The 11080-nt window shown below is 40.7% G+C and overlaps 1 protein-coding gene across 1 annotated transcript in view; it reads right to left on the reverse strand.

The window, feature by feature from the left end:
* Positions 1-3951: 3951 nt before the first annotated feature.
* SDR42E1 (short chain dehydrogenase/reductase family 42E, member 1) overlaps positions 3952-11080 on the reverse strand; it is a 9289-nt gene continuing 2160 nt past the window's right edge. Inside the window, exon 2 of the mRNA XM_006754469.2 lies at positions 3952-6990. Within this exon, the coding sequence (XP_006754532.1) occupies positions 5880-6990 (1111 nt within the window). The 3' untranslated portion in view covers positions 3952-5879. The remainder of the gene's footprint in view (positions 6991-11080) is intronic.

Consider the following 11080-nt stretch of genomic DNA (forward strand, 5'->3'; position numbering starts at 1 on the left):
ACCACACCGGAGGAAAGTTGAGAAGAGCTCGTGGATTGGCCCACCTTGTCCCAATGCTTGCCGTCAAAACTTACAGCAGGCTTCTGATTGGCCAGGCCTTGCAATTGGTGGTCAGCCCTATGGACGGGCTAGGAATGGGTTTCTCGCATTAAAAAGGGAATGGGGTATCATTCTCTAAAGCAGTGGTTCTCAACCTTCCTAATGCCGCGACCCTTTAATACAGTTCCTCATGTTGTGGTGACCCCCAATTTCATTGTTACAAATTGAACATAATTAAAGCATAGTGATTAATCACAAAAACAATATGTAATTATATGTGTGTTACTAATGTTGTGGCCCCACGCCATAACAAAGAAACAGAACTTCCAGAGAATGAGACCCAGAAATCAGGATTTTAAAAAGATTTGAAAGAATAAAAAATGCTACAAGCCACACAAACTTCCCAGGCTTCCCCCGCTACAGACAGGAACAGGGGGAGCGCAGGGGTCTCACAGATTCCCAGGTGATTCTAATGTGCAGCCAAGGTTGAGAACCACTGCTCTAAAGTAAAGGGATGCTAGCAAACAGTGACAATTTTAATAAGACACGAACTGCTAGTGTTGGCTGCCAAGGCCAGCGAATAAGGGGGCTAGGCCATTAGCCCTAGGGTTCACAGCTGGGTTGTGCTGAGAGTTGAATTCTACAGGCTATTTCTAACCTGCTGTAAGGCTCCCTGAACTGGTAGGGATTTGGAAAGGAACAGAAAGCAGGGGACACCCCTACAATTGTTAATAAACTTATTGGAACTATGACAAAGCAGTATTGGCTTTCTCATAATTACCATGTTAGGTGATTGAGGAAAATAAAACCTTTTCTTGAAAAGAATCCCTGGCCTATGCTGCAGGCTTGAGAAATACAATAGCCTCGGTAATATGATGCCAGCATTAGTCATTTGGCCTCCAGACATGAATAGTTTTTGCATTACCCTTGGGTTCCACTACAGGGCTCTTTGTCCAATGTGATCTTCCAACCAGGCTAATGGACAATTGGCCACCTACTCCTTGGAAGTGTCACCTTGGTGGCAGTGCTGGGTGGCTTTATGCCCAGGTATCTAGCGGTGCCTCACATGCACAAGTGTGAACACTGTTCCCTAGCTTTATGCATCTGGGGGATTCAATCAAGGACTGAGGGAAGGTGAATGCAGCTGGGAACCCTAGAACTAATGGCATTCATTATCTCCTGACCTTAGGAAGGGAGTTTCCTTTCAGGTAATAAATTGAGTTCTTTCAAGTGGTCAGTTTTCAGCTGAGATTTGGAGTGAGCACAAATAACTTTCCACATTCCTCCCCCTTCTCTAAATATCTCTCAGCATTTAAAAGCTACACCATATCACATGCTGAATGACCTCACGTATTTACTAGATCTTATCTAGTCTTGATTTAGTTTACAAACGATCATAATGAATTGGCTATTTTTCCCAGTCTTCAATAGATTAGGAAGAGTAAATTATGTATATGTGCCAAAAGGGGAAAAATAGCATTCATTCAAGAAATACTTATTGAACTCCTGTTTTGTGTTAGACACTAGGGATACAGTAATAAGCAAGACAATGGTCCTGACCTCATGGAACTTACAAACATTAGACAAATAATTACAATTATGCTAAAAACTACAGAAGATAAGCAGGGTGCTGTAAGAGCCTGTAGCAGGACCAGACCTAACTTGTTACAATCATGGAAGGCCTCTGGAAGAAGAGACTTAAGCTGAGGCATGAAATAAACATTATGCAGTCAAATAAAAGAGTGGGGGCATGAGGGAGGAACTTGGAACTCACAACCGTACAGAAAAGGATGCAGTGAGGGCAGAGGAGTATGGTGAGACGAGTATGGAGCAGTAGGTAGGAGCCAGATCAGACAAGGCCTTTTGGGTCACAATAAAGATATTCAACCTGCACCATGGAGTTCTGAGCAGGGAAGTAACAGATTTACATCTTTTTTTTTTTTTTAGATTTACATCTTTTTTTTTTGATAGATTTTATTGATTTTTTACAGAGAGGAAGGGAGAAGGCCAGAGAGTCAGAAACATCAATGAGAGAGAAACATCGATCAGCTGCCTCCTGCACACTCCCACTGGGGATGTGCCCGCAACCAAGGTACATGCCCCTGACCGGAATCGAACCTGGGGCCCTTGAGTCCGCAGGCCGACGCTCTATCCACTGAGCCAAACCAGTCAAAGCTAGATTTACATCTTTATAGCATCACTTTGCCTGACATATGGAGAATGGATTGAAGGGAGGGAGGAATGGCTGTAGGTGGAAGAGAAAGGAGGTTATTGTTGGAGTATAGGGGAGAGAGATGACACCTGTCTACAGGGCAGTTTTGAGCATGAGCAGAAGGTAGAATCAATGGGTTTAAAGATGGGTTAAGTGTGCCAAGTTAACGGGAGGCAGGGATCAAGACTACCCCTGATTTCTGGCATGAGAAATTCAATAGATAATGGTGACATTTACCAGGGAAAGCAAGCCTGTAAGAATTTGGAGGGATTGTGAATTCCATTTTGGATACTGACTGAAAGGTACATATGAAATGCCCAGGTGCAGATGCAGAGGTAGGTGGATAGATGGGTCTGGCACTCAGAAGAATGGTCTGGGCTGGAATTATAAATTTAGAACTATATATTTAGAATAGAGATAGAAATTAAAGTCAGGGATTTGGACAAGATCACTTAGGGAAAAATTATTAGTATTGTTTTAAAAGAGGACCTAGCTCTGAACACTGAAGAATTCTACCATTTTAAATGGGAGTGGAGGAGATAAGAAAACTGGTGAGATGCAGGTGTGGTAGCACACTGTAATGATTCCCATCTTCTGGTATTCATGTCCTTGTGTGGTCTCCTCCCACATGGAGTTGAGCTAATGTAACCTATGTAGCTAATATATTGTAGAAATGATGGTGCATGGCCAAGGTTATGGGCATAAAACCTTTGAGACCTCAGAGAGACATGTAGTGGTGCCTCTACGAGCTGTACTGACAATAAGAATCTTAAGGAGCAGAAACCCAAAATAGAGGACTTACCTCAAAGAAATTTGTGGGCATAGCTTTTTTATATTGGAGTCAACTTGCAAATAAGACTCAGGGGGAAACAGTGTTCAAAATAATTTTATTCACAGTAACACTACCACGTTGAAGTGAAAGAGATTCAGTATAAAAGCTAAAGAGGCTTTTGGACCCCCTCCACCCCTAATTTCTCCTGGGTGGAAGCAAAATGAGAAAACTATGTAGCTGTAAATATGGAGTACCTTTCATAGAAAAGGATGACTCAGAGGGTGGAGCCAGAGCCCAGACTCTAAGGTGGCCCTCAACGTTCCCCATCTTCTGCTAATCCACCACTGGGTAATTCCCTCCCACACTGAATAGTATTGATCTATGTAAGCAGTGACTGGGGAGTAACTGTGTGTGATTTTTCAGGGTTAAGTCATGAAAGACATTGCAGCTCCTACCTTGCTCTCTTGGATTACCTGCTCTGAGGGAAACCAGTTGCCATGTCATGAGGACATTCAAGCAATCTTATAAAGATGCCCACATGGTATGGAACTGAGGTTTCCTGCCAACAGTCACGTGGATGGACCATTCTGGAAGTGGATTCTCTAGGTTTAGTCAATCTTGCAGATGACTGCAGTGCCAGCCAACACCATGAGATTACCCTCATGAGAGATTCTGAGCAAGAGTTGGCATACCCAAATACCGGACCCATAGAAACTAGGAGGCACTGTTTGTTGCTTTAAGATGATATGTCTTAGGGTAATTTATCATGTAGCAATAGAACATTAATACAAGGAGAAAGACCAGAAGAGTGTGAGTTCATGGAAAGTAAATAAACTATGTTTCAAGGATAGAGTAGATAACTATGTCAAATATGTGAAATGGCCAAATGTCTCATACCTGGATGACAATAAAGTCCACATATCAATCCTGAATTTCATTTAGATTTATTGAGTGTGGGAACAAAAACAAAAACATTTTAAAAACAAGTGAAACCCCACTATGCTCAATATACTCGGCTTGAGAAAACTGAGAAGTATCTATCAATCTTTTGAAAGACTTCATTAAAAACATGCTTTGAAAGTCTGTGATACCTCTCAATGGCAATGAACAAATGTTTTACTGTACTTATCTGGTCTATCAGTGACCTTCTCATATGGACACGCCATGTCATTACCAGACTGTAAGACTGTGAAGGGCAGAGGAACCTGCTTCATAGCACCTAGAATGTTAGATATTCTGTAGGTGCTCATGCAAGTTACCCAAAAAGCAAAAGCATCTTATAAGACTCCAAAAATATTTCACCAAAAACAACCATTAATACCACACTTATGTTACAATTTATATGCTAAAAGTATTTTCACCACATCTTATTTTATGTTCACAACAAACCCTATGAGGTGGGTAGGTGGGTTTACAGAAAGATGGTTATAAACTTGATTATAAATGATCATACATAATTCCCATTTCCCAAGTGAGGGAACTAAGGCTTAAGAGGCTTCAGTTACTTGGTTAAGACCACATAAAATATTTATAATTGCAGGCCTTCTGGTGTGAGGTTGAACACTTTATCCAAAACATCCAGGAACTGTTTATCTAGCATCCTCCTTCTACAAATATTCTCAGGACAACTCTAACATTATTTTCCACAGCAATCTATAATGTTTTATAATATTTTAATACTGTCCTTTCTGTAGCTGGAACTATGGAATAAGTAAGATGCTCTGTCTTCTTTCCACTGTAGTTCCTATGCGATGGTGCAACTTGAGTATCTTCCAAGGCAGTCCTCATGGGTGGCTAGACAATGCCGCCATTGTTCAAAATATTCCTCATTGGAAATTGCCTTCAGAGAATCAGAATTCTTCCCAGTAAGAAAACCAATCTATTAGTTTACAGTTGTGCTTTGTTTTTAATTATAAATGGCATCATTAGCTTGCTCATCTTCCTTAATCATTGGATTTTTAGCTGTTTCCTAAACTTCAACCTGTTCTCAGAGACTAAAAGATCGCAAACAGTAAGTATGTTCAAACACATTTGTTACAGACTCAGAGGGCATTCCAGGAAGATTAGTAGCAACAACACCTTTTCAATAGAATACCTGAGTAAGAAAACCCTCATAAGGAATGTATAGCAACAATATTAAAAATAATGGCTTAACTTTGTTGAGTGGAACTTTACATCCTGTGTCTAATTTAATCCTCAAAAGAATCTTATGAGGTGAGATAAAAGTCTATTAGTTTAAATATCAAACATTAGCACATGGTCACACAGCTGTAATGTGCTTATCTCACAACAGGCAGAGACTAATTCCCAAAACATATGCTATGAATAGCTAATGCCTCCCCTACAACACCCACCATCTCCCCAGAGCGTTGGTCTGTAGGGATCTGGCCCAATTTGGTGTTTTTCATACATCTTAAGCCTGTTAGCAGTTTGTCATTCCTGTATCAGCGTGTGTTTTAGTCCCTTTTAAGTAGAATCAGAGTGTATGGAATGAAAATAAATACATTTTTGGCTTCTGACAAATTCAGGTAAGGCATTTCTAATCTAACTAAGTTTAGCTCCATGGCTCCAAAATGATTACTACTGCTTCTATCTAAAGAGGTAGGACACACACACACACACACACACACACACAAACAATTTTCAAATTTATCTGCTTCTTTTTTCTCCCATCAGGATTAGTACAAGGAGATAAGAAATTAAAACTTAATCTAATCATCTATCCTTAAGTAGCAATTTGAAGAGCCAAAATTTGGCACCAGATATCTATACTGATCCATCTATATTTAAGAAGTCCTCCTTCTTTGTGAAACCATCTCAGCAAGTGTGGTTAGCTCCTTATTTTTAACTCGCCCTTCACAGTGACAAACCCACAAAGGACAGCCCTGTAGAAACCGCTACAACCAAGAGTAAGACCAACAGCCCAACCCAAATAAGACACTCAGAGTCATGACTCCCAGGACTTCTGCCATGACCACGGGCTTTAAACCATTCTACTATTTCCTGGAGGTCAAATGGCTGAGGCTCATAACCTAGCTCCTTCTTAGCCTTCTCTAGACTAAAGTAATGTGTGATGCCAGTTTTATTAACTTCTGTGCGGGTGAGGAAGGGCTGGAAGTTGTAGAGTTGACCCAAAACAAAGTAGGCCATCTCTGATAGGAAAGCAAAACAGTAGATGAGGTTCAAGGGTAGGCGAATAGATGGGAATGAGTAGCCCAGGCCCTCAACCAAAGGCCGGAAGAACTCAAAGTTGTTTACGGGTATGCCATCTGAGATGAAGTAGGGCTTCCCAGAGGCAATGTAGCCCTTGTTAGCTTTCAGGGCCTCTGAGGCCAGAATGTGAGCCTGCACCAAGTTATCCACGTGGACAAATTCAACCAGGCTCTTGGGATCCCCGTACACAAACTTGAACAGACCCCTCTCGATATAGCTCACTATTCTAGGAAGGTGCCTTTGTTCTCCAGGCCCATAGATGCCAGCTGGCCTCAGAGCACAAGTTCTTAAGACACCATTGCTTTTATCCAGGGGTGTACCATTGGCTTCTAGCACCTTCTTCTCTGCAATAGATTTGGTCCGAGAGTAGTGATCGGGATGGAGGTGAAGAGGTAAGTAAGGAAGAGATTCATCTCCATTTTTGATAACTTGACCTCCAAACACAACATTGAAAGTGCTAGTGTAAACTAATCTTGGCACCCCTCTCCTCCAGCAAGCCTGGAGGATGTTGTCTGTGCCCCCCACATTGACTTCTTCAATCAGCTTTCGATTTAGCTGTTCCCGCCCTGACATGCCATAAGAGGCAATATGGAACACACAAGTTATGTCCACATCCTGGAAGGCTTTCTCTACATCAGAGAGGTGGCGGATGTCTCCGCGTATAAACTTGATTCCTTCTGGAATGGTATGAGCAGGGCTGCTGATATCTAACAGAATCACATGGACTCCCTTCTGGTTCAGAGCACAGCCCAGGCTGAAATAACAAAGAGTAAAAATTAGATCAAATCACTTATTAAGTTATGCCTAGGAAAAGTGTGTAAAATAATTTACCAAGACTTCTTGACTCAACCTGAATCCCACACCTTACATGTTCACTGGGGCAAGTCTTACACAAATATTAAAAAATTGAGAATACTCACATCTACTTAAATTATAATGAGTTGGTGGCATCTACATGCTACATCCCTGCCCTCCACCCTTCCATGTTCTAGGACCTACCATCCATTCTTGGGAATATTTATAAATGAAAACTGAAAAACTGCTATTATTAAAAATTTTTAAATTTATTTTTAGAGAGAGAGGGAGAATGGAAAGAGAGACAGAAACATTGATGAGAGAAAAACATTGATCAGCTGCCTCCTGTGTGCCCCGTACTGGGGATCAAGCCTGAAACCCAGGTATATGCCCTGACCAACAATGGAGCCAGCCACCTTTTGGTGCATGAGTTGACACTCAACCACTGAGAAATACCAGCCAGGCAAGAATTGCCATTATTTAAAATTGTTTAGTGATGTGAATATCTCCCTTCCACAATTTAATGGCTTTATAAAGAATTTTTCTTGACAAAATGGACAATATATGGATGACAGTGGTTAGAGGATTCCAAACTGACAGCAGAGTAAGTGGAAGCTACATTGACATTCTCCCAGGACCAAACTGAAAATACAACTACTAGTAAAATACAGAAAAAACACCCTGAAAAACCAACTGAAGACTAGCTGGACAGAACCTTATAACCAAGGACAGAGAGTGGAGACCTCATAGAGACTGGTAGGAACTGCAGAGGCATGAAAGAACTAGACTAGTTCCCACAGAGAGCAGCTGAAGTTCTGAGGGTTGGGGTGGGGGAAGGAGGATTATCTCGGCTGTGGGGAGATTCCCACTGAGAACTCTGGGGTCTAAACCCCAAGCTGGGCTCCCCAGCCCAGAGCCCCAGAACTGAGAAAGGTGCCCACATAACATCTGGCTGTGAAAAGTAGCTGGTTGCTGTCTGCCACAGAGAGATGGCTGGAAATGCAGGCACCCTCTTAAAGGGGCAATGCACAAAATATCATATGCAGCCACTCACCTTGGGCTCTGGCAGAGTGGATTGGAGCTATGTGAGCAGAAGCCAGGACTGGAGGCTCTGGGGTTGGAGCTTGGAGGGCAGCCACCCTGGTTTCCTGTGCTGAGTCATTCCCTCATGCTGTGGAGGACATCTTTCTCCAGTGGACCTTTGCTGTCCAGGAGGTTTTCACCGGGGGTGGGGGAAGGAAGTTACCCAACCCTATTGGAAGACCTCTCACCCCACGTTGTGGTTGATAGCCTGAGGCTAATCAAGACTGAGGGTCAATGGGATTGCAGGCAGAGGTGGGTCTCTGGAGGCTTTGAGTATTTGCCTGACCTAATCCCAGGCCAAGGGATATGAAAAGCATACTCTGATGCACATCTTGGTCCTTTCCAAAGGGACCCAGCCCCAGCAGAGAGAGCCACCAGCTATGGATTGCTGACACCTCCAAACAGGGTATTCAGGGCCAGTCACAAACAGCATCTGACATTGTCCTGCACTAGAGATTGAGAGTCATAGCAAATCTATCTAATACACAGACACAAACCCAAACAGGAAGCCCAAATGGGGAGACAAAAGAACAAGCCCCAAATGAAAGAACGAGAGAATTCTCCAGAAGAAGAGCTAAATGAAATGGAGATAAGAAATTTATCAGAATAGAGTTAAGAATAATAATGGCAAAGATGCTCAAGAGCATGAGAAAAGATATAGTAAGTATGAAGAATGACATAGCACTAACAAAGAACACAGTGGAAGGAATACGCAGCAGAGTAGGGGAAGCCATGGATCAGGTCAGTGAATTAGAAGACTGGGTAGAAAAAAATCACTCAACCACAGAACCAAAAAGAAAAAAACAGTAGGACGGCTTAAGGGAGCTGTGGGGCAACATGAAATGTAACAATATTCACATAATAGGTATGCCAGAAAGGGAAAAAAGGGAGCAAGGGATAGTGAAGGTGTTTGAAGAAATAATGGTAGAAAACTTCCCTAACCTGTGAAGCAAAAAGTCACACAAGTTCAGGAGGCACAGAGAGTCCCAAACAATAAGACCCCAAACAGGCACAGGCCCAAACAAATCATAATTAAAATGCCAAATATTAAAGACAAAGAGAGAATCTTAAAGACAGCAAGAGAAAAGCAATTTGTTGCCTAAAAGGAGCTCTCATAAGGCTGTCAAATGATTTCTCAACAGAATTCTACAGATCAGAAGGGAATGGCATGAAGTATTCAAGGTAATGAAAAGCAAGGACCTTAAACCAAGATTACTATATCCAGCAAGGCTATTATTCAAAATAGATGGTGAAATAAAGAGCTTCCCAGATTAAAAAAAAAAAAGGCTAAAGGACTTTATTACCATTAAACCAACACTGCAAGAAATGCTAAAGGGACTGCTGTAATGAGAAGAAGAAATAGAGAGACAGAGAAACATAGGCATAAATAATTAAAATGGCAATAAATAAGTACCTATCAATAATAATCTTAAATGTAAAAGGATTAAATGCTCCAATCAAAAGACACAGGGTAGCTGAATGAATACAACAACATGACCCAATTATATGCTGTCTACAAGAGACTCACCTCAGAACAAAAGACTCATACAGGATGAGAGTGAAGGGATGAAAAAAAAATTTTCATACAAATGGAAATGAAAAAAAAAGCTGCGGTGGCAATACTCATAGACTTCAAAATAAAGGCCATCACAAGAGACAGTAAAGGTCACTACATAATACTAAAGGGATCAATCCAACAAGTGGATATAACCCTGGTAAACATATATGCACCCAATATAGGAGCACCTAAATTTATAAAAGAACCTCCAGAGGACTTTAAAGGAGAGATCGACAGGAATACAGTCATTGTAGGGGACTTTGACACTTCACTGACTTAACTGGATAGATCCTGCAGACAAAAAATTAACAAGGAAACATATATTCTAAATGGCACACTGATTCAGATGAGTTTGACATTTAGAGAACATTTCACCCCAAAGATGCATAATATACATTCTTCACAAGTGTACATAGGACATTCTCAAAGACAGACCACATGTTAGGACACAAAACAAGTTTCTACAAGTTCAAGAAGATTGAAATCATATCAAGCATCTTCTCAGATCACAATGGAATGAAATTAGAAATAAAATATAGTAAAAACACTCAAAAACATTCAAACACATGGAAGCTAAATAGCATGTTATTAAACAATGAATGTGTTACCAATGAGATCAAGACAGAAATCAAAAACTTATCAAAAAACAAATCAAAATGAACACATAACAACCCAAAATCTATCGGACACAACGAAAGCAGTCCTGAGAGGGAAGTTCATAGCACTACCAGCCTACCTCAAAAATAAGAAAAGTTAATAATAAACTATTTAACCCGACAATTTAAAGAATTAGAAAGAAAACAACAAGATGATAATAACAAAAATTAGAGCAGAAATAAATGACACAGAGACCAAAGAAATAATACAAGAGATCATTGAAACCAAGAGCTGGTTCTTTGAAAAGATAAATAAAATTGATGAACTGTTAGCCAGACTCATCAAGAAACAAAGAGAGAGGATCCAAGTAAATAAAATCAGAAACAGAAATGGGTAATTAACAACTGACACTACAGAAATGCAAAGGATTTTAAAAAATACTATGAACCACTATATGCCAACAAGCTGGACAATGTGAATAAAATCAACAAATTCCCAGAAAAATGCAATCTTCAAAAACTGAATCAGAAAGAATCAGAAAACCTGAATAGGCCAATAACAACTGATGAAATAGAAGCAGTCATCAAAAAACTCCCAGCAAACAAAAGCCTGGGTCCTGACGGGTTCACAGAGGAGTTTTACCAAACATCCAAAGCAGAACTGGCACCTATACTCCTAAACTATTTCAAAAAATCCAAGAACTTTTTATGAGTCCAGCATTATCCTAATTCCAAAACCAGATAAATACACTACAAAGAAAGAGAATTACAAATACCCGTGATGAACACAGATGCTAAAATTCTCAACAAAA

Source organism: Myotis davidii, unplaced genomic scaffold (genome assembly GCF_000327345.1).
Source record: "Myotis davidii unplaced genomic scaffold, ASM32734v1 scaffold391, whole genome shotgun sequence".
Taxonomy (NCBI): Eukaryota; Metazoa; Chordata; class Mammalia; order Chiroptera; family Vespertilionidae; genus Myotis; species Myotis davidii.